The sequence below is a fragment of the Phymastichus coffea genome, unplaced genomic scaffold (genome assembly GCF_024137745.1).
Source record: "Phymastichus coffea isolate CEN01 unplaced genomic scaffold, Cenicafe_Pcof_1.1 PCOF00082, whole genome shotgun sequence".
NCBI classification, from domain to species: Eukaryota; Metazoa; Arthropoda; class Insecta; order Hymenoptera; family Eulophidae; genus Phymastichus; species Phymastichus coffea.
The window spans coordinates 476,472-500,972 of NW_026706893.1; the positions used below are offsets into that span (position 1 = coordinate 476,472).

Sequence of the window (24,501 nt, forward strand, 5' to 3'; positions counted from 1 at the left end):
TAATAATGAATAAATAAATTTAAAAGAAATACATTGTTCAAGGATATATTTCATCACATCTTTCTATACAATGTATGAGTTAGTTCTCACAATATTACATTACTATTTATGTATAATGATCATACAAAACTAATATGATTCGATGACTTGTCCTGTTTGGATCATCTTTATTGAATTATTAGGTAAACGACTTTCATTTAACTTTCCTATCAAAATTATCTCATATTATAAGCAACGATTAATACGTACAGTCTTTGATTTGTGTACAAATAGTAGTAGTGAGTCTTCATTCGTTGTATTTTATGCGCTTCAAGTCTATCAAATACTACGGTGCATTTGTATACACAGTATACATAATAATATAGTACATGTAGAAAACTTAAATCTTAATGGAATAATTGACGACTCTTTAGTTTTCCGTATTATCACTACCTTGATTAGCTTCATAACTCTGAAATTAAACAAATAATATTCGTTGAAATAAGAAAATCAAATGAATTTTCAAACTTATACAGTGATAATATTAACTTCAACATACCTTTTTAGCAATTTCCAACAGATTTGCAGCCATACATGAACCTGTTTGCTGTACCATACTATGAAAAATGCCGTCTTCCTTTTGAAGCAACACATAAGGATGATCAAATTCCTGAAAATGGATATAATTTTTCATTCATATGTCATATGAAATAGATTCGAGGATAAAATTTATGATAGCTTCAAAGTTTGGTATATCACATACCACAGCTTGACCAGCATCCATCACAAGAATTTTATTGCTATCCATGACGGTATTCAGTCGATGGGCAATAATAAGTACGGTGCATGTTTCAAATTTTCTACGGACGGCTTTTTGAATGAGTTCATCAGTACTAGGATCAACATTGGCAGTGGCTTCGTCAAGTACAAGTATTTTATTATTCCTTACAATAGCGCGAGCTAAGCATAATAATTGTCTTTGTCCAACACTAAAATTACTACCACCTTCCATCACCCTCATATTCAGTCCCAAATCAGAATTCAAAAGTTCTTTCAGTTCAACATCTTGTAAGGCACACCATAAATCATTATCGGTATATTCTTCGAAAGGATCTAAATTACGGCGTAGAGTTCCAGCAAAGAGAACTGGTTCTTGTGGTATAATACTAATTTTAGATCTTAAATGTTGAAGGGCTATTTCACTTGTTGGTACGTCATCGATATAAATTTCGCCTTCGATATCGGTCAAACGGAAAAGTGCATTGATCAAGGAAGATTTCCCTGCTCCAGTTCTTCCTACAATGCCAATCATTTCCTTTGGCTTGACTGTGAAATCTAAGTTTTTGAGCGCAGGTTTTTCTTGACGGTCGTAAATCAAAGTCACGTTTTTGAATATGACTTTGCCATTTGTGGGCCAATTATCTGCAATTTTATGTTCCAACGTTCTTTCTAATTTTGGTTCAGCGGGTAATTTTGAATATTCTAATATCCTCTCAACGGAAGTCATGTGGTTTTCCAATTCTGCTGTTTGCCTCACGCCCCATTGAAGCATTCCTGCCAGCAGAATACACTGTGTAATAACAAGTCCTGCATCTCCTGCCATGGCAACATTTTTGATAGATAACAGAGCATATACTACTACGCCGGTAAAAATTGCGCATAAAACTTCGACGTACATTCCGAAAGCTCTAGAACCAGAAAAAAATATAAACCAAGCTGAAGAGTGTAAATCTTGATGTTCGTCGAATTCTTTGGTCAGTATGTCTTGGGCCTTTAAAGCTCTAATCGTGGTTATACCGTGTACACTCGCACTCAAATGATTGAAAACTGGTGATCGGGCTGAAATAATTTATTACCGTTAACACTTGAAAAATTTCTTGGGTAAAATATGTGCAAATAAAATCTTACTTATTCCTTCTAATCTCTTGATACTACGACTAGTTCTTATGTAAAATATTCTCAAGAAGTACGCAATTATACCAACAATGACAGCCGCCACAATGAAGTACAGATTAACACTTGCTACGATACCAATAACAGCGAAAGTGAACATACTTATTTGCATAACGTCAATTACTGTTTGAGGAACTCTTGTGTCAACTATACCCATGTCCTTAGAAAACCTAGAATAGAATGTACAAAGTAATTTGCTTTTACCCATAACTTCAACTTGTGCAAAAATAGCTACATCATAATATCTTACCTGTTCATAATACGTCCTATCGGGTTGGCATTGAAGAAAGCCATTGTCGTACGAATTATACTGTTAAACATCATTGCATGAAGGTTTCTGGAGATTTTCATACACATGTTAAAGAAAGTGTAGGCTTGCGCAAGAGTTACGAACATTGTTGCTATGGTAATTGTACCGTATGTGTACATGTACCAACTGCGACCTCTCAGAATATCGTCTTCATTATACGTGAAATTTTTGCCATGCTCCTCTATATTAACCCAGTAAGTAATGAAATAATCAGCTCCAGAAGATGTAGCTTGGCACATTAAACTAATGAAAAAGACTATAAACACCAGAAAACCACTTCGCGCTGCTCTAAAGTACTGCAAATAGGTTTTCGCTGATATATTTCCAAGCGTTCTAGATTCAATTTGTTCGTCTTCCTCATGATTTACAGTTTCTGCCTCGACAATCGTGGTACCCTCTTTAATGGGATTCTCATTGTCATTGTTTATTTCCTCAGACTCATTCTCGAGCTTCATCATCTTAGCTAAATCAAGTCCAGAATTGATCAACTGCGAATATGCCCCCTCCGCTTGAACAGCACCACCACTCAAAATAATAATTCGATCGACATTTTTCAGAAAGTGGAGTTGATGGGTAACCAGTATTACTGTTTTATTTTTTAAGAATGTTTTAATACACTCATCGAAGATGCCTTTGCCCACGTGTATATCCACAGCTGAAAGTGGGTCATCTAGAAGATAAATGTCTGCGTCATAGTAAACGGCACGAGCTAGATTGACGCGAGCGCATTGACCGCCACTCAGATTGATTCCCTTCTCACCGACTAAAGTGTTATCCCCGTACGGTAGTAATTGAAAGTCACGCTTTAATTGACACACTTCGACAACTTTTTCATAGCGTTCATTATCCATTGTTTTGCCAAACAATATATTTTGTTTGATGGATGACGCAAACAACCATGATTCTTGGCTAGCATATGAAATTTTTCCATTGACTTTCAAGTCGCCTTGCGTTATTGGAATCTCTTTGAGTATAGCGTGCAATAGAGTCGTTTTGCCGGAGCCTACTTGTCCTACAACTGCGGTTAAGGTTTTTGACCTGACGTTCAAAGTTATATTTTTCAGAGCTTCGAACTTTGATTCTGGGTTCCACTTGGCTGTTATATTCTTGAACGATAACGCAACATCATTCTTGATGTTGAAGTTGACAGTGCCATTAGCTAATGATTTATAATCGATTTCCTCAAATAGCAAGAATTTTTGCAGACGACGTACAGACACTAGAGCCTCAGCGATTTCTTTGATACCTGCAATTTATGAATACACGAGAAAGCTCGGAGTAAACAAAAATTATCTAAAGAAATAGCGCGTCGCATCGATTGAAATAAATTCTCTTACTCAGTGCAAATGAACGGTAGAGTGTCGTTCGCAATACGTTGTAATAAGCCGTAACGAGATAAACTTTTTCTGCATTGATGTCATTGCCTAATAAAACGTAAACCAGAATCGTTATGAACAAGCAAACTCGCGGCACATAACTTTCAAACGACCAATTAATTTCAGTTGCCATCAAATTGTTTCGTATAATTTTGACTTCTTTTCTGAAAAAGACATAAAGATACGTTTAATTTAAATTTATCCATATAGAGTATGAACAGGTGCTACACTTTATTTACTCTCTGGCTTTGTCGATGAGATAAGAGAACGGTTTTTCCCACGCGTACATTTTGATAACTTTTACGCCACTGATGATTTCATTAGTCAGTCTTAGCCGTTCATCTGTTTTGTAGGCAAATTTCAAAGTGAGATACGAAACTAGTTTTCCGTAACATCCTGATATGAGTCAAAAGATCAATAAAATTAACATGCTTCATTGACGATTTTCCAATCATGTAAGAGTCGTAAAAATTTACCGTGAATAGGTATAAAAATTAATAGGAAGAGTATTCCCCCAACAGCAGACAAACTCACTTCTTGGTACAACAGATACGAAACGAGAGCTGTTTGAATAGGTGCGATCCAGATGTAATGTATTGAAAAAACTGAGTAATCCAATCGGTTGACGTCATTGCTCAACAAATTCACCATCTTAACGATTATAATTATCAATATACAAACACAAAAAAATTTGTTTCTTTCAAAAACAAGACTTACCTGTCCAATACTGGTTTCGCCTTCAAATGCGCTCTTTGATACCCGCAAAGTCTTTCTGTAAATAAGCGAACAAGTTGCCACTCGGATTTTCATACCCATATGCATCAAGCCTTGGGAGGCTGGATGGCCTATAATGCAATCTAATAAAACTCCGAGAATAATTCCAGTGCCCCAATAAAAAGCCTCCTCGCGTTCCATCACTGGCTCGTTTTGCAGCGTAGAATTCGATGTGTCGTTTGCTTTGAAGTACTTTAATAAATTAGCTAAAATTATAGGCTGAGTAGTTCTGAAAAAATAGTATCCATAGTAGTTAATAATTTTGCCACGTAAGATGTATAATTAGAAAAAAGAATTTACATCTACTTTACGACAAATTCGAGGAATCCTAGGAAAAAGCCGAACACTAAGATATCACAGCCAAAGCATCGCACTAATACTTTGAGTAAGCTTGGGGTAGATTTTTTCTTTGATTTTTTACATATCTCCAACTCTTGATTCCACAATCGAGACATCTTATTACCCAGAAGACGACTCGAATGTTCATCCAAAGGTGAGTACAGATCCTCAACCTCCAATTCACGCTTGAAACCCGTAAGATATGTTCCGAGTAGCCACCTAAATACGCACAAATACAAGTTTATAGAGAATGATACTTAATCGCTATATTTGAAATATAGAAAATTTTTAAAACTATTATCACTACTTTAAATTGGTTAAATTTAACAATAGTCATGATAAATTACATGACTACTATAATATTTGCGATGATCAACCAAATTTTACATAAAGACACATTTATACACTTTATTTTCTGAGAATTTTTGTCAATATAACAATATAGATTATAATTGATAGAGAAATAAATAAATATCGAGAAGATTAAGTGTGATTGATCGAACGATTAATCGTAAAAAATTATTAAGACATTAAAATTTCAAATAATAAAATGGACGTATAAAAATTAATAAAGTGTTGACACGCGCATCAAATCTTAATATGAATGCTTTTTTTTACATGAATATTACAAGACCAAGAAAACCAGCGATAAAATGTCTTTATGCAGTTGCATCCTCTGCTTATCAAAACGCACACTTTGAACACTTTGAACAAGTAATAAATAAAGATTTAAACATACCTAAACGTAAGGACTGACAATGGATTGGCAGCCTGTCTTGGGTTTTTAACTGCCTTCTTATCGTTCTTTTCCATGGTTTGTTAGTTGTCCTCGACACCACCAAAAATGCAATCCCTCTTACTATATCGTTAAAGTCTGTAATTGCAGAGCACAAAACATGGGGCACCTCGATGCAGAAACGGTTCTAAAATAAATGTTCATAATTCACACCAAGCAAGAGATGCAACGCCAACTTTTTGTGAACGCGCACAATATATATCGAAATAATTGAAGTAGGTAAAGCGTCGAAAAATTGTACGACAAACTATCCGTGATAAGAGACGATAAGCGCTCGACGAGGCCCGACGTATGAGTAACAATTCAACGTTCGCAAGCGAAATGCAGTAGCACGCCGATCGTTGGCGATAAGCTGTGCAACTAATAAAGAACCTTTCTTCCATCGAGCAGCCAACGACTGGCTGAGACTGCGGCCGACGCCAGAGCCACGTGTTTCCGTTCAAGGTCTCGGTGAACAGCGACCTACCAGATATAGTTATACAGACTCACGCCACTTGGCTTTGGCTGGTTTCCCCGCATGCTCATTCTCTCTCGTTCGCTCGCTCGCCCAACGACTTATCTTTTCTCTTTCTCTTGCTTTCCCTTTCCATTTCTCTCTCTTTGTCTCTCGCTCTCTCTCTCTCTCTCTCACAACATAAGCTACGCTTCGTGCTCGTAACAATATTGATTTCTTGAATTGAGCGGGTGTCACATTTTGGCTAGATATACTATCGTGAAATTTCCGTGGTATTTGCCTAATTGTTAAAAAATTTGATAAGAGACACTTGACTATTGCAATGGATATTCTCACGGATAATTCAAGTACAAATGATTTGAAAAAAAAAAAAAAAAAAAAAAAAAAAATTCGTCAATTATATATTCTATCATTACTAAAATCAAGGTGTCTATATTAAAATATTTTACAAAATTGTATGTACATATGTAAGTAAAAGACTTGGAATTTGATTAAAACTTATTCATACTTTTTCCGAATAACTGCAAATCTTATGGCAAGTAACAAAATTTTACATATAGTTTAAATTTATAACTCAAACTTGGAATTATATGTTACTGATCAAAATTTTCCAGTAACAAATTTATAAATTCAAAATAATACCTCTTTATATCCGCTTGATTTATTGAAAGAAATATTTTATAAACATTGTATTTTTTTATTTTGTAGTATCACAGCAATCTTCATTAAAAATATAATGAAACAAATACTCACTTGAACAACTTAACAATTCAAAGAACAAGCTAAAACGCAAGCAGGAAATCGAGTGCATACCTATCTCAATTACAAAACGTTTTATCTCCATAATGAAATTGAAAGCATAGCTTTATCAGTTTACCAAGAAGTATAACGAAAACTGAAACGGTTATATATATACGGTTATGAGGCAGGATTAGAAAGAGCTTCATTTGTTACAAACCAAACAACGCAGAGCAATTGCAGGAATAAACACTTGACAAATGACATTTCCTAAGGATTATTCGGGAAAGACATTTTTATGACTGAGGAAATGAGCCAGACGCAGAATAATTAATAGCTGTTGATTGTGACATTTTTGCTATTCCTTAATTATGTAGCAATAAATTCTATGATATCAGTTGAATTAATACCTTCTGTAGAGTTTTATAGGAATTTCAGAGATAAGCAAATATGATTGTTAATATTATTTTTGTGACTATTGTATGTTTGAAGATGGTGTAAGACCCCCCACATCAAAGTGAGTACAGCTGCGACATAGTAAATTTCGACGCTAGTGCGACAAAGTTATTTGATCCTCGTGTGGAAGTTTGCGCCTGAGCGAAGCGAGGGTGAAAAGGCCAAACGAGGATAAAATCACCTTCTCACACGAAAAACGCAGAAAAATTTTATTTTTCGATGCGACGTATGCAAAACGTTAAAAGCGAAATTTTAAGTACATTTGGTTTTCCGAACGTGTGCAAAGTCACGTCTTTGCATACGGATTGTTAAGAAAGCTATTATATTATGCTCTATGATATTGCTGAAAATAAATCAATGTACTTATAATTATGATATTTTGCACTCAAGTTTCGATTCCAATTTTATTATATATGTAAGTAATATATATGAATCAATAATATAATTTAATGAACAACAGCATCTGTGACATGCAAACATTGAATTTTTATATACTTTGAAATATTTGTATTATACATCTAGGAGTGTGAGATTACATTTCAGCAGTCAATTCTTTATGAGTAATTAACATGGATAATAAGATGAAAGAATGGAAATATGCCGTTAATAAATCATTTTCAGAACATAGACGTTATGTTTTGATATTATCAGTACAAATTGACAATTTTATAACCATCTGTGATACTCAAAGTAATATTGTCGTCTTAAAATTGGTAGAAAGAGAGAAAAAGTGATTAGAATTAAATAGAGGAATTTTTATTTTTTGTATACTATAAATGAAGAGGTATGTAAGTAACGGAAACTAATCATTAGAATATTAAATCCCTTAAATTTGAAGAATGTTCGGGGGTGACTTCAACGAGGCAATAAAAAGCACATAATCTTAAATGTATTACTCATACTAATATAAAACTGGAGCTGTAGCTATTACTACTGAGTATGTAAGGCTTAGTACTATAAAATAGTATATCTTAGTACATTTTATTAATCGGAGGTTTAATTAAACTTTTGAGTAATTTTTCCGATACATCTTGAAAATGAGTAAAAGTTTATCGGTTTTTGTGAAAATGAGTGCAAAGTCTATTTTTATTCACCAATGAATATCGATAGATATAGTATATTTTAACACCATGATTTGTTCATGCCCATTAGAATCTCCAATTTAGCATGTAAAAGGTTCAAATAATGTAATAAATAACAGAAATAGAAAAGAAAGAGCGTGCTAAATAACACTATGTTGAGAACAAGTATAACTAAGGTATTATCATTTTTTTAAATGTATCTTCTCTTATACACCACGATAATGATATCAACTATCATGATAAAGCTTTGAAATATTCAAAATGATGATAACTCTTGCTATATAAATATGCATTAATTCTTGAATAATCCATTTAAAAGGTTGATCAATTAGCCTGAATGATCATTACTCATAAAAACAGAAAAGTTACATCAGTCGGTGGTACATGTAGATAATTTAAAATGATTAAACATGCATTGAATAATTTTTTATTAAATTTAACTAATATTTTTTTTATATAAATTACATTTTAAAGTTATTTCATCAAAGAACAAGTTTTATTTAAAAACACTTGAGAAAAATGACTTAAAAATATTATTTTCTATTTAGTGACATGACAATATCTAAAAAATAATTAAATATATCAGTAACTAAGAATTGATCTAATACAGTCTACTGTTGAAAGTATGATTATTATTATATTAAATTTTTAAAGATGAACTATTACGGTAATAACATTTGGGTGTAGATCTTATTAACATCGTTAAATTGTGTCCACATTTCGTCAAATATGTTAGATATCAGAGTATCCAAGTTCCAATAATAATATTTTCAAGTGTGAACACTCTTAAATTATAAGGAATTGAAAGAGATCAAAAGATCAGAGTATAATTGTTAATGCATGAACACGCATTATAATACCATTATTTAATTACTCAAATTCATTATTTAATCAAAAATAAACAACGTACAGAATTGAAAAATGCAAAACATAAAGCATTTTTCAACGGTTACGGTAATGATATGTGGACCATATCATTAATTCTTGTCTATACAAAGTGAACCAATGTATTGAACAATACATTGGTTTTTCACTTATATTTGGAGATTGTCACTGCTTCTCACTAATAATAGATTTTAAATTTGATAAAATTCACATAATGATTCTCCTTAAGATTTGGACATCTAATATCGAACACTTTTTATAGTCACTCGTACATTACATATGTAGTATAAAATTCTAATTCATTAGCATTAAACACTATGTAGTTTCGGATGCGCGTTAGAAATTTCTCTTAAATATTATTTTTATAATAATTAATACTTACTATTTTGAAAAAAAAAATTAGAAATCTGATTAGAAGTCAATCGTAATCTAATCGTGCATCTCGACATCAAAGTGGATTCCAACTGTTATTTAAAGGTTAAACATAGTAATGCAACAGCTTCAAAGACAACGATATTCTATAATTGAATTTATTACATCCTAGAACAAATAATTTGTATAGTATAGTATTAAATAGTTATTTAATAATTATTATTCAAATATCTAAAATACACATAAAAATCATTTTCATGACTAATAAATGATTCTTGGATACTCTATTTACTGATTTATAAAATGACAATAAAATGTTAACTGAATTAGTTTTCGACAATAATTTTTGAAATACGAAAGGAACATTATCGTTGTAATCGTGATATCTTTCTAGTCGAGTAAACCGATGAAACGATAAAAAGCATAAATAAGAAAAGCCAAACTACGATAAATCTAAAAAAAGATTGAGAGAGCGCTGAGTAAATCGAATACCAAAGGTTTTTACCCAGTCGGAGGCCCAGATGCTCGACTAACTAGGTATTTTTCTCGCGTGACTAGCCCGAGCTAAGCTCGCTCCCGGGCCTTTCATTCGTCTCGAATCGAATTAGACAAACTAATGGCTAGCCGAGCCACGAGACGTCAAGTTACATTTCAGCGTCGGGAGAACAGCGAGCGCCGCGCCGTCCACTTCGCTTGTGCGTGCACGTGGGCGTCCTCAAGCCCATTTACGAGGGCCTAATTAAAGCACGGCTTCTGACCTGTACCGCTATAGTTTCGATGAGCGGTGCCTGCAGCAGCAGCGGCAGCTCGAGGATTAGCTGACTCGATTAGAGCCCGTCTAACTTTCTGCCTCCAGCTACTGCGCTAGCGTAACCTACTGTCTCTCTTTGGCGCTATGCTTTTCGCTAGACTCGCCTGGCTCTCAAGCGCACCCGGTGCTTGTCATCTGTTACGCACTGTTAATTGCAGGCCACCGTGCTTATGCGACAGATGCGATGAAATTAGCAACTGTTGCGCCTTTTAGTTTGATTGAAATGCTTTCCTAAATTTGATTGTTTGCTGTTTTAGTACGGATTATCTTAGAAGTCGACAGGGGCTGACTTAAACTTAAGTTTAGAGCTGTCGTTTTATTGCGATTACAGTTTGTGCAAATATTTTTAATAAGATACATTCACTCATGGGCCCACCATAACGATAGACAAATCATGATTCATTGAGATAAATTTTGAAGAAAATGAAAAAAATATGATAAACAAGTTTAAAAAAAGTAATATTTTAAAAGCCTATAGAGATTGATAACGATTTAGGAACAGTACAACTTCTATTTCAATAATTTTTTCAGTCACTTTTTAGTCCATTTATTAGTGATCAATCAAAGCTCCAATTTTTATTTTTAGCAAAACACTTTCATTTCCATTGATTTAAGAATGTCGCATTCCCTTTAGGCACGTGTTTCCCATGTTTCCAACGTACAGCTAAACAGTAACAGGTTGATTAACATTTTCTCATAAGCAGGTTACTGGGTAATAAAAGTTTAGTGTCATAAACTTTTATTGTTTTCCTTAATTAATTAAGTGACTTCTATGCCTACAAGTATTTTCTTATCAAATACAGTATTACTATGAAATATATTGAAAAACTTAAATGTACATTTATGTAATCAGTCCTTATCTTTCAGATGAAAAATTCAAAAATCATTTGATCGTAGCGGGAATGTTTGATTCGTAATGTAGCTGTAAGAAATAACATTTTAACATCGGCTTAATCATCTGTCGGTATATGATTGAATATAAAAACTTATTTCCGTTAGATTTAATCAAACCAGTACTTGAAATTGCTTGTAAGATAAAGAACAATTTAAGAGATCTCACACTTTCTAGATGGTCAAGCATAATCTGTATAATTATGCTTGATTTTATTCAAAATCAAACTTAATGATTATGCGATTTTAAATATTATTTAAATTATTATTTCTGTTGATACGATCATTTAAAACAAAAATTTCGTATTGAATTTTTGATTTATCGATCGGATTGTAAGATATGAAAAATATTAAAATGCAAATTATTTTTGGTGAAAACTGCCGTGAGTTAGAATTAATTTTCAATTTAGAAATTTTACAAAGGAAAAAAAGAATAATTTTGTTTTTTTCTCTAAAAACATAAAGTTAGTTGAAAAAATACATTATATTTTTACTTTATGTTAATATTAACATTGATGGTAAGAGTATCCTTCGGCTAAACGCAGTTACCGTTTATGCATGTGCGGTGAAATGCACATTCAATTTCTTGCTTATGCGCACTGTAATTCTAGTTATTTAGAAAAGTATACGCTTCAATTTATGTCGCTATAAACAAAACCTGAATTTAATTTTGATGCAATCATGTGAAAAAAACCGAGATTGTGCTTTTATTCAAACAAGTGCTTTTCAGAATTCAACTGAGAAACTGAACTGTAACATATATTTACATAAAAAAGTTATATCAACATTGCGTAGATCCATAATTTTATTCGTCAGATGTAAAATTGTAATGTCTCTGATAGTTTTTACTTTTAAAAGCAAACACACATATGTTCATTGTTTTGATTATTAATCTTGAATCCGTAAAACAGATTTAAAGCTTTGTTTGAGGTTAAATAGAAAAAATATAAGGAGTCATTGATTTGATTCTCTTGAAATAAAATTCCAACCGTTATTCAACTACGGTATTATTAAATTAATACATACCGATGAGAAAGTGGGACATTTTTTCCGACTTTTTGGTATTACATTTTTTAACAACGATCACGTGCATAAAATTTCGAACTGATAATAGATACTTCAAGCTCAGCATCCGTAGAAACCATTAATTAAAAAAAAAATTAATGTATCATCATTTTTACATTTCATTTTTATATGTAAGAAAAATGTTGGGACTTGGCTGGATGACGCGAGAGCGTGCGCACGTGCCTTGAGCGACTCTGAACATCGGTACGAATTTGAGCTAGTAATTCTTTTTAGAAAATAATTTAATAGTGAGCTAAAGAAGCGTGAAGGAGCGAGGAACGACGTAGTTAATAAAGTTTGGGTGAAAACCTGGGAAAAAGTGCAAAATAAACGATTTTGGTGTGGAGAGATTCTTGGAGGTTAGATTGCCCGTGGATAGGAAAGCTATGGGAGGAAAAGGCGCTTCGAAGACATCGCTAAGCGGAGGCCAACAAACGCTTGACGGCAAATTGAGAAGTACGAAGAAAGTGACGTTCAAAGAACCGGATTTGGATAAATTGTATTATGATTTGGAAGGAGTGAAAGAAGAAAATAGGAAATTAAGGGAAAAACTGAAGGCAGAAAGTAAAAAAACGGAAGAGGAGAAAAGTGAATGGAAAAAGAAATGTAAGGAACAAGAAGAGAATATTAAAGAGCTGATTGACAAATCAAAGGAAATGGAAGCGAAAATGGGAAATCTGGAAGAACTTATATTAGAGGTTAAGGATAGATTAGACGCGGCGCTGGCGGTGGAAACAGCAAGGGAGACGGAGATGGAAGAATCGCAGTACGAAGGCGACCCGACTGATGGCAGCACAGACGAGGACAAAGGTTCGACGTGGAGTGTGAAAAGCGGAAGAAGCCACATGAGCAGACGAAGTTTGGCGAGCGGCGTGAGCGCTACCAGTGGGGCAACTAGCTGGGTAAGTAACAACTCGGAACGTTTTACTAATAGGAAAGTGTTGAAAATGAAAAAAATGATGTATGACAAGGATAAATTAGAAAGAGCATGCAATATTGTTATAAAGGGTGTTAATCAACATATAGAAGCGATAGAAAAAAACGAGAACACTGAATCAAAAGGCGACTATAAAGGGTGGGTGGAAAAATTTTTAAGCTTCAAGCTGGGAACCTCAGTGAAAGCTGTCAATGCAAGGGTGAGCGGTGGGAAAGAAAGAGTGATTATAGTTAAATTGGAAAATGAAAATGTAAAAAAAAATATTATGAAGAATAAAAGTAAATTAAAGGGCACCACTATATATATAGAAAACGATCTGACGTATGAGGAAAGGAAGAAGCAAGAAGAAATAAAAAAATGGGTATATGAAAAAAAAGGTAAGGGTCTCAATGTTAGAATTGGAATAGGTAGAATCAATGTAGAGGGACAATGGATAAAATGGAATGAGAAAGAAAAAATTAGAAAAATAGAATACGAAGAATTAAAAAAAGAGATGAATAGATTAGAAAAAGTTAGGAAAGAAAACGATCAAGAGATAGAAGAGCAAGATAGCTGTGAAAACAGGGAAAATTTCGAACAGCCCGGAAATGGTTCGTAGATAAAATAAGTAGGGATGAGTATATAGTAAAAAGCAAATCATATTTTGCAGAGAAGAAAAACAAAACAAACGACAAACCAAATAGCACGATGAAAAAGCTAGAGAAACTTAGGACAAAAGAGACTATAAATAGAGGAAAAAAGACAGTACGCCAAAATGAAAAACAAGAAATACAGAAAAATAGGAAAAAGTTAATGTTTTGGAACGTGGCAGGGATATTTAGTAAAGACATGGATTTCTGGAGGTACATAGATGAAAATGATTTTGTGAGCCTGACGGAAACTTGGATTGAAAATAAAAATGCAGAAAAGGTAAAATCGATACTCCCGGAAAACTTTGAATGGGAAATAATAGATGCGAGAAAAAAACATAAAAAAGGAAGGGCCGCTGGAGGTTTCATTATAGGAATAAAGAAAAACTGGACAAAAAAAGAATGCATAAAAATTGAAGAAGTAGAAGAAGGGCTAGTAAAAACAGAGATTATAGGTAAAAAAGACAAATACGTAATATGGTCAGTTTATAACTCGCAAAACACTGAAAAAATTCTAGGTAAACTTGACAAATACGAACACAAAGAAAGAGAAAAAGTAGTTATAGGAGGAGATTTTAATATAAGGATAGGTGAAGAGGGAAAATACTTAGACTTTGATAGAGGGGGGGAATACGTACACCGAAAAAGCAAGGATAAAAAGTGTAGTAATAACTGGGAAAAATTGATTGACCTTAGTGAAAACAAGGGATGGAAAATTTTAAATGGAAATACAGAAGGCGACAGAGAAGGAGAATTCACATTTATAGGCACAAGGGGATGCACTGTAATTGATTATATATTAGTCAATGATGAAATATGGGAAAAGGATATAAATTTTGAAATCCAAGAACGTGTAGAATCAGACCACTTACCACTAATTTTAGAAATAAAAGGAGAAAATATATTAGAAAAAAGCCAAAAAACAGAAAGAGAACTTGAAGCAACAAAAAAAGTTATTATTTGGAACGACGAGACAATTGCATATTTTAAAACTAAATCAAGGGAGCTGTGCAATCAAATAGAAGAAAAAAAGGAGGATAGTGTTGAAACTAGATGGAAAGATACTAAAGAAATTATTGAAAAATCATGGACAAAGGTAGAAAAAAAGATTATAAAAAAAAGAAAACTAGGTTATAAAACGTGGTGGAATAAAGACTGTTCAAAACTAAAAAACAAAGCAAAAAGAGAATATGGAAAATGGAAATTAGGTAAAGTAGAAAAAGAAAATTATCTAGAGGCAAGGAAACTCTGGAAATTAAAATGCAAGGAAAGAGAACTTGAATGGAAGGATGAGCAATTAAACGAACTGAAAAACTTGAAAAGAGAAGGTCAAGTATGGGAATACATAGGTAAATTTAGGAAGAAGAATAGAAAGGGTATGGGTAAAAACGAAATTACATTAGAACAATGGAAACATCATTTTGAAAAGCTTTTAAAAGGGTCTAATAATAGAATTTTAGGTGAAAAGCGAATTTTAGAATCTGAAATTACTGAAAGGGAAAGAATCACGGCTACAGAAATAAAACTGGCATGGAAAAACTTAAAGAAAAAAAAGGCACCGGGATGGGACGATATACCACACGAGGTATGGATACACGGGAGTGATGAAATAATAAACAAATTAGTAGCGATAATCGAAAAGATCTGGGACGGGGAAGAGATACCGGAAGATTGGAAAACGGGAGTTATAGTTACCATATATAAGAACGGTGATGCCAATGATACCAATAACTACAGAGGATTAACCTTGTTACCGACAGCGTATAAATTATACGCAGAAGTAATTAGGAAAAGACTTGTTGAGGAAGTAGAAGGAAAAAAATTATTACCAGAATGTCAAGCCGGATTCAGGAAAGGAAGATCGACCTTAGACAACATATTTGTATTAGACCATCTAATTAGGAGATCGAAAAAGAAAAAACAAAAGTTATACGCCTTATTCATAGATCTAAAGAAGGCTTTCGATACGATTAATAGGAAAAAGCTATGGGAAATTTTAGAAAAAATAGGAATTAGTCAATATCTGATCGAAAGGCTGAAGGGAATGTACGAAGAAACCAAAGCTAGAATTAGAACTGATAAAGGCTTTACCGAAGACCTTTGGATAGGTCTCGGGCTGAGACAAGGTTGTGTGTTGAGCCCAATATTATTTTGTCTATACATAAGTGAACTTGAAAATGAATTTAGAAAAAGAAACATAGGGGGAATAAAAATAGGTAATATTAGGATCTGGAGTCTAGATTATGCTGATGATTTAGTATTATTAGCCTTGAATAGGGAAGCACTTTTGGATATGATAGACACGCTTAAAAGGGTTTTGAAAATAAGAGACTTGATATTAAGTACAGAGAAAAGCAAAATTTTAGTCTTTAACAAAAAGACAAATGAAAAAAAAGAAAGCTGGAAATATGAAGGAAGTGACATGGAAGAGGTTAAGAAATTCAAGTACCTAGGTTTTATATTCAACTCAGAAGGAAACTACAGAGATCACATAAAAGAACTAAAAAAGAAGGGTATGGCAGCAGTTAAAGAAGTATGGGGATTAGGAGAAAGAGCATTCAAAAATGACATTAATAGGAGAACGCTGTTATTTAATTATTTAGTAAGAAGCGTAATGGAATATGGGGTGGAAATTTGGGGATGGGAAGAGAGAAAAGAATTAGAAGAAATACTGTTGAAATATTGGAGATGGACATTAGGCTTAGATTTTTGCACGGCGAGATATTTGATCTACAGAGAAAGCAATAGTGAAAAAATGAAGGGAAGGTTTGCCATTAGGGCACTGAAATTTGAAACAAGAATAAGAAAAAAAGAGGAAAACAGACTAATAAAAATGTGCTGGAACGAAAAAAGAGAAAGCGGACTAGAAGACGAATATATGAAAGAAAAAGAAAATTATTTAAATAGCATAGGATTAAGTACAATAGCAATAGAAAGCATGACAAGTCAAGAAGAAGTACAAGAAGAGATTCTAAAGAGAGAGATAAATATACAAGGGCAATCCATAACTAATAAAATATATAGGTCGAGATACAATGAAATGGTATAAAGAGATAATGATTAGTGGCAAACCAGAATACTTGACTAAAGGATACAGAAACTACAAAGACATTGCAAGACTAAGATGTGGAAATTTAGAAAATGCTAATAAGTACTGGGAGACCGAAGAGAAAAAAATATGTGACCTGTGTGGAAAAGAAAAAAGCACATTAAAACACCTAGTCGAAAATTGCGAGGTAACAAAAAATTGGGAAATAGATACACGAAAAATTGAATTTAAAGATATGGAAAAAATCTGGGAAGGAAAAAATAGCGATGTGGTAGTAAAATGGATTAGAAAGTTGGAAAAAGAATGCAGGTATAAACGAGGTATAAATTTAGAAAACGAATAAAAAATCGCACAAATGTTAGGATAATGTAATGCCTGTTTGCAACAAAGGCAAAATATGTAGAAATGACATGTAAAATATTTAAAAATGTATAAATATCTATGTAATATACGGGAAATATATGTGAAATATGAAGAAAATATGTAGAAATATGTAGGAACGTGTAAAAAATATGTAAAAAGATGTAAATAGATGTAAATATATGTAAAAATATGTAAGAATATGTAAAAATATGCAAAAATATATAAAACAGAAAAAAAATATTAAAATAGATAAAAATATGTAAAAATATGTAAAAATAGGTAAAAATATGTATCATAAAAGATAAAACATAAGAGATGATTTAAAATATCCAATAGACAGATTACAATAACTAATAAAATTTTGTTGTACTAGTATTAAGCAAAAATTATCGAAAAATGTAATAAAATAAATTTATAAATGTGAAAATGTAGCGATAAAATATCTAATTATTTATATAAATATTTATAGGAATAAGAAAAATGTATAACTCAACCAAGTCTATTTCTGGGCTATGTAAGCTGAAATTAATAAATACATACATACATACATGTAAGAAAAATGTTTTGATAAAAGAATTGCGCCGGGAGTTCAAAATACCTGTTTTATAGGACAGTTGTCTATGTCGCTTGTATAACAATATCGGAAGAAGATAATAAATTTTTTAATACAGAAACTTGAAATTCTTACAATTTATATTTAACGTCCTTGAATTTTTCAGTAAGTAAACACATTTTTTTATTCCAGATTTTAGACTTTGAAAAATGGACTGAATTTTGTATTTTTCCATTAAAACTGTAAAATTTTGAGATTAAAATTAATATTCAGTTATTATATGAAACGGTAAAAATGCTCCTCCGATGTAAGGTATTTACATGCTCTTACGAGATGTGTAATTGTTTAAGTAAAAGTATAAATAAAAGCTTAAATATATAGCAAAATGGCGATGTCAGGAAAGGTCCTAAAATTTAGAATATACTTCGAAAAACCACAACCATAAACATAAGTAATCTTTCCCATATACCAAGTTATATTTTGCTTTTTGAATTTTTAATAACATGTAACAGCAATTCAAGACAATAGTACTTTTCGATTTTTTAGAAAAAATCTTATGTTAAAAAATGAACATTAAGTTTTTCAATTTTCAGTCAGATATCAGGGTAATTTAACATTTGAAGTTATGAAATTGAGAGAATGTTCCGGAGAATAAATAGATGATGGGCAATGAATAGAAGCGTGGCTCGATTTAAAGTGCCAGAGCTCTGTATCTCTCCTACTATTCTGTTTTTAATACACACCCAATCCCCTTGCTCAGATCTCTCTGCCCATGCTATATTCCTTTCACCTTTTGTACAGGCGGGTGGGGGCGCTGAGCCACACGCGTACACTTATAGCGACGAAAAGTGAGCCTGAGAGGCAGAGCAGGATCTGAGCGAAGAGAGAGAGAGAGAGAGAGAGAGAGAGAGAGAGAGAGAGAGAGAGCGAGAGAGAGCGAGAGCGAGCACGCGCGGCTGACTTGGAGTGCTGCGGCGCCTTGTAGAAACAGATGATCCGACAGTCCTTCCGTGGATTGCGGATGTTGTGTGTGCAAGTCGTGCGCGTGCGCGCATCTTTCATCCTTTTCTACTACAAGCGAGTTGACGCTGTTGTTCATACATTTATCCTTTAATATTTGTACGTACCTTGAACACAACGCGTTGCCAATTTCCTGCTTAGTGTTCCAGTGTTTCCCCCATAGTTACAGCTCCTGCGACCTAGTATTTTCTGTTAGACAATGTCAATCCGCGTGTGCTTACCAAGGTGAATCTCGTGGCATTCTAGTAGACTCTCCCCGTTTTTGTAAAAAGTTTCACAGAAGGCTTGCTCGCTCGGACGTTCTGTTTATATTTTGCACAATAGCTAGAGCCGGCTGAATGTTCGTTTATCACGGTGTATGTATGTACGCACGCGGAAAGCGCCTGCAACTTGCCTACCCACGGCTAAGTAGTGAGGCGACATCTGCTTTTACTATGGGGCAGGTTTTAGCCCAGCGTCCTCTATCTCGCTTCCTCCAACGCAGTGACTGTGGCGTTTCCTATGCCGTCTTCTGCTAGACCAGTGCCGGTCCTTATTACACGCCGTTCGAGATATTGACATTGACTTTCCATGGCCATTTACATGCGTAACACTCGAAAAACCAGCTAGCGTCAAAGAATGAACGTTGGATAAACTTTATACAGGTTGGTTGGATAGATAGGTTAGGATGACTATGTCTTTGGTTAAAGTGTATATCGTAATTTAGTTTACATCGTAATGTAAAATTTGGTTTTCATTTTTGTATGTTTTTTTTCATACTTAATATTTGTACAGTGCAGTCGTTATTGTTTAAATTTTTTAATGAAACAGTAATTGTATTTTTTTAAGAAATTACAAACAACTTATTTTTTCTTTATTAATTTATTAATATTTTAAATATTGTTAGTTATATTGTATATTGTCAGGGTGGGTAATCAATTAAAGCATATTCATTAATCAGTCTTGGTAATATGAAAGTAGAAACATAGAAACACATTGATAAATCAAAACATATATTTTTGTACTACAAATTCGTGTGAAGCTACATTTATAGAAATTGTAAGCTAATTATTAAATTTAATAATAATAATTAAAGCTAATTACTAAGTTTAATTATTTTTAAAATATCTAAAACTTCTCAATTTTAAGTTTTCTTAACATGGAATTGACTTTCTTGAACCTATTTTTACATATAAATGCTATTACTAAGATTTTTGGTTATTTCAATTCAAAATTTGCATGGAATTGAAAATCGATTTTGACGTATTTAATATTTGATATCATACCGATTATAATTGTCAATATCTGAGATTCCAAAAACTTTTCAACATGCTCAAATATATTACCTATCATATTTTAAATAGAATATGTTCTCTACACATATTCATGATATTTATGTATTCCAGTTTTCTTGATCGTCGATGTCACAAAAAAAAACGGCCACTTCATAAGCGAAAGTTAAAATAAGTAACTTTTCTCAATTTCTCTCGATTTCCATATTCGCACTGTCGGCAACGAAATTGAATGCTCACTAAAATAAGGATTAATATAACATTGTATAATAAATTACAGCTATTGTCGAGAGCCGCCTTTTCCCCAACAAACAATGTAGAGCAACACTTGCTACCTCCATAGTAATTTTCTGGGTACAGTTAAAATTGCGCCCTAATTCCCAGATTGTATTTTCCCAGCACAAGGCTATATGCTATTTCAATGACGAATCGCTTTCTTCTTTGGTATCTGCAGCCGGTTTTCTGCGCCCATAAAAGTGAACGTGAGCCAGTGCATCATTGCACTGCTCCCTGTATATATATAGTTGCAATCAACTAAGTGCCCTCCATATATGTTATGGATCCTCTCAAATTATTTCATTGTTTCAACTCTGTCAGTATACTACGTACTTTTAATCTTTTATAACTTTAAGAATAGTTGGGATAAGCATTTCTCTATTCCAGCATACGTATACAACTTATTTAAAACTTATTAAACAATAGTTAACAAATCAATTGCCTGAAAACGTACATGGAAATATAGGAAAATATGCACATAATTTATGCATCTTTCAGTGCAATGATTTTAGTTTGTTTAATGAATATTAAATTCATTCAAGATAATCTGCACCGTCGATATTTTCATGGTTTCATTTATAGGAACAAATAATTATCATTCCATAATAGTATTTCCTTTTTATTCATTGTTGAGTGGTTCGTGCATGAAATTCGCGGATAAAAGGATACATTGTGAGTGGATGCTAAGTGCACGTCATTTACATTCATAACGGTAACTCACAGTGAAAAGTCAGATTGTTCGGCTACGAACTCATATACTGAAATAAAATAAAAGGGGAAATTAAAAACAAACAACTCTTACTTTCTACGGCGTAAAATATCTTTGGAATTGTAATAAAACACAAAATGTACGAAAATCGTCTAGAAAGTTATCATCCTGTTCTTTCTTTCTCAAGTTTCTTTCAGTTGTTGTAGATATCTATATGGAGGAGTGTAACGTGAACGCGCGTATCTGCATTTACGCGCGCGAGCGAGCAGCTCGTACACGAACCGTAGAGGAAGTTGGTATTATTTTGAAAGAGGAAGTTCATGCAGAATTTAGAGGGGAAATGTGCCAAGGTATTTTTCGAATTTTCAATTGCGTTTTATGTAGCTGTAAGCAATATCAGTTTAGCAAGCAGTCTGCTCAATAAATTGTTTTGCGCGCTCTCTCACTTTTGCTGCATACGCTCGCGCATTACGCGATATAATTCCGAAATTGTAGATGCCGAAGCTGATCACCGCGCGTTTCGTATTGTTAGCTTGCGAGTCAGTGACGTTTCAGTGACACGTCGGACCGACGTCCGTGCGTGAGTTCAAACAAAGTAAGCTAGACTTTTGCCCTCGCAAGACCAGTGGTTGAAGTCTGGCAGATATAATAAGAGCAGAAAAGGTGCTTGAGTACGAAAACTATTGGCCGACGGTAAAGCAACCGCAACATCCCCGCTTTGGTCATGCCTGCGCTCGAAGGGTTACTTACGATGGAATCCGGACGGCTCTTGGTAAATTGTGCTCGCGCGCGCGCGCGCAAGAGCAGAGCCGGGCGACCGGTAAAATGCCATAATCGAGAATGAGAGTCGCGGCTTCTTGCTTCTCTCTCTCTCTCTCTCTCTCTCTCTCTCTCTCTCTCTCTCTCTCTCTCTCTCTCTCTCTCTCTCTCTCTCTCTCTCTCTCTCTCTCTGCGGTTGCCGCTGTTGGCCAACGATCCCAAGCTAAGCGGCTAGTGTTTTTTTTTACTCCAGTCGCCTGCGATCGTATTTGCGATATGATTCTGCAGACTTATAACGGCGGAGATGCTCGGGTAGGGGCGCTTTTTTGCTTCGGGAGTTTCCCCATTGTGATAGTTTATGCATAAAGTTTTGCCGAGCAAAAAAGGTACCTTAGCCGGCATGGAAAATGCGTTGTGGTTTTGTGCGCATCGCCCGAGCCTGCTGGCGTTCTTGTTGCCTTTCTCATTTAAGTAAAAAATGCATGTCTGTAATTTCTGAGAATCATTTTTGATCACTGATTATTTAATGCGGTTTCAATTGCTATCTATTGATATATATTGCGAAGGTGTAATTCATCTTGCGCTTGCAAAAAGTTACAGCTGGAGTGCAGTTTTTCTAACTCTCATTGTATATATAGTTTATTGCACTCGTAAATCTATGATGGTCAAATGAATTTTGTCCACATTTGCTCTTTAGTTTTCGAATTCTGTTTATGTTCAAGCAACATTTTTTGTGGAAAAAAAGAACTTTCCTAGATATTTTTTACTCGCTGCTCAAGTCTACACTGCTCTACTTTCCAAAACAATAAAAGATTGTTGTTAAACATTGTTTTACTAGTTTAAGTACGGAAATTTATCGTGACCGATAAAATTATTGACGTGAAATGAAGTGAAAGAAAAAAAGAAGTGTCATAATTGTACTAAACAAAAAGTAATTTAGTTAGATAATATAGTTCATATTTTAACGGGAATAACTTCATTTTTTTTAAATTAAAAACTGCATTTCAATATTTTGATCATCATTTCTATTTCTGTATTCGAAACACCTGGCAATATGGCAATGTCCTTTTACAATCTTTTTTAAAAGTGCTAAAAACCATATAGTGCATGATTTACGATCTTATCATAAATTCAATCCATTTTTGCTCTTGTACCCACGCAGCAGGTCGCACCTACAACCTATAATATGTTTTTTTTATTTTTGTACTTGCAACAAAATCATCTTTTTCTTAATAAAAATATTTTTTTTCGCATATTTATATTTTCACTGCACGAAAGAAATATATTTTTAAATAAATTTATTTATAACTTTTCAATTATGTCTTTATAAAAGTTATTGATTCAATAGTTTCTCTATCGAATCATATTTCAGTCCTTATAAATATATTAAATGATCATCGGCGTATTTTGATACACAGAGTAATAATTAAAATTAAGTGATGTAGAATGACGTTATGTTGCGATATTGCTACAGAATATGTTGTGAAATAATGATTGATACTAAAACATTAAATTTAGAGAAAAGCATAGCTACTATCGGTTTGAGAAAGTTAGTCGTCTGAATTTTCAAGTACATTGCTTTGTCAAAAAAAATCGAGACGTGCATAAACCCTAGTCATTTTGCGCATCGAACGGTTTCTGCAAAATTGAAAAAATATTATTTAAAACATTAGCCATAATAACGAGGATAAAATAAGGAAAAAGAGCGTATTCTTTTCGACGCTGATTTTAGACATATACTATAATGAATAATGATCGACAGACTGTGTCAAAAAACAATTTTATAGATCAAAGTTCTTCCTCAAGCAATGATGGTAGAATTTAAAAATTAATTATTATATTTGTAAACAGTAGTCCTCGAAAAAAAATTGTCTCGTTCATGACTTATGCGATTACTTCCTCATTTGATGTAAAGTATTAAATGGCTTCTAAGCTTGTTAGTTTTCATAATTTTTTAAACATATTACTTGAATATTTAAATACCATCGTCTCAATTTTGGATATCAAGTTTAAAAAAAGCTGTGTCTTTTTGTGCAGATTTGAGTATCAACCGCGATATCAACAGTACCTTATCGCTGTCTGTAGCTAAGACGAAATAATATTTTTGAAAAACAATGATGCACTTCAAAAGTAATGCTAAGCTGTGAGACGCTTTTATATAAAAATGTAAGTAATGTATTCAAAAATATATGAAAATTTCAGAAGTTTTTCAATGTTTTGCATCAAATTCGAAAACAAACCGGGCAAGCCATTGATGAGTAATTTTTTTTCCGGCGATTGTCGTTTACAAATAAACTGATTAATTTTTTCAATTCGACGGCTGTTTTTTCAGAAAGACTTTGAACAAGTTGAATTTTTGATCGGCGTTCAAGCTTTTCTGAAAAAACAATTCAGCTATGCGAAGTTGCCCGTTTCTGAAATAGCTCGACATGTTTTTTCCTTCTAATTACCGCCACATCTTTGCTAATTGGTCTAGATGAACAGCTTATGAATCAAGCAACGTACAAAATCTAAAGTTTCAATGTTGTGTAAGTCTCATTTTCTTATAATTTTTTTCTCAAATGTATAAGCCTTGAAAGTGAATTTATGATGTATTTTAAACCGATAGTAGTTCAAATATCAAAAATAAAAATATATATTAGTAATATTTTTAT

General features: G+C 33.3%; 2 protein-coding genes across 5 annotated transcripts in view; one reads left to right on the top strand and one right to left on the bottom strand.

Moving 5' to 3' along the window:
* On the bottom strand, nucleotides 1-19,272 carry LOC131668647 (probable multidrug resistance-associated protein lethal(2)03659). 4 transcript variants are annotated; one of them, XM_058942992.1, is made up of 12 exons: nucleotides 18,940-19,272; nucleotides 5,471-5,654; nucleotides 4,699-4,950; nucleotides 4,336-4,621; nucleotides 4,095-4,269; nucleotides 3,858-4,014; nucleotides 3,580-3,782; nucleotides 2,183-3,488; nucleotides 1,888-2,102; nucleotides 743-1,818; nucleotides 539-649; nucleotides 1-451 (listed from the first exon to the last, which is right to left on the bottom strand). In XM_058942992.1, exons 2-12 carry the CDS (start codon nucleotides 5,542-5,544, stop codon nucleotides 410-412), a joined length of 3,897 nt encoding a protein of 1,298 aa, XP_058798975.1. In that variant the 5' UTR covers nucleotides 5,545-5,654; nucleotides 18,940-19,272; the 3' UTR covers nucleotides 1-409. The 4 variants fall into 4 exon arrangements, with proteins under 4 accessions (XP_058798975.1, XP_058798976.1, XP_058798977.1 ...); XM_058942993.1 differs by lacking the exon at nucleotides 18,940-19,272 and adding an exon at nucleotides 6,735-6,770; XM_058942994.1 differs by lacking the exons at nucleotides 5,471-5,654; nucleotides 18,940-19,272 and having other exon boundaries at nucleotides 4,693-4,811.
* Nucleotides 12,668-24,501, top strand: part of LOC131668668 (uncharacterized) — a 27,251-nt gene continuing 15,417 nt past the window's right edge. The window contains exons 1-3 of the mRNA XM_058943024.1: nucleotides 12,668-13,595; nucleotides 13,868-16,792; nucleotides 16,872-17,205. Coding sequence (XP_058799007.1) covers nucleotides 12,668-13,595; nucleotides 13,868-16,792; nucleotides 16,872-17,205 — 4,187 coding nt within the window. The remainder of the gene's footprint in view (nucleotides 13,596-13,867; nucleotides 16,793-16,871; nucleotides 17,206-24,501) is intronic.

What these genes read in the sequence shown, in the direction of transcription:
- LOC131668647 (XM_058942992.1), bottom strand. Translation starts at nt 5,544, where the DNA reads ATGGAAAAGAACGATAAGAAGGCAGTTAAAAACCCAAGACAGGCTGCC. An exon ending in TTCCTCGAATTTGTCGTAAA is followed by an intron (nt 4,622 to 4,698) that starts GTAGATGTAAAT and finishes CTATTTTTTCAG; the next exon opens with AACTACTCAGCCTATAATTT. An exon ending in TGGATGCTGGTCAAGCTGTG is followed by an intron (nt 650 to 742) that starts GTATGTGATATA and finishes ATCCATTTTCAG; the next exon opens with GAATTTGATCATCCTTATGT.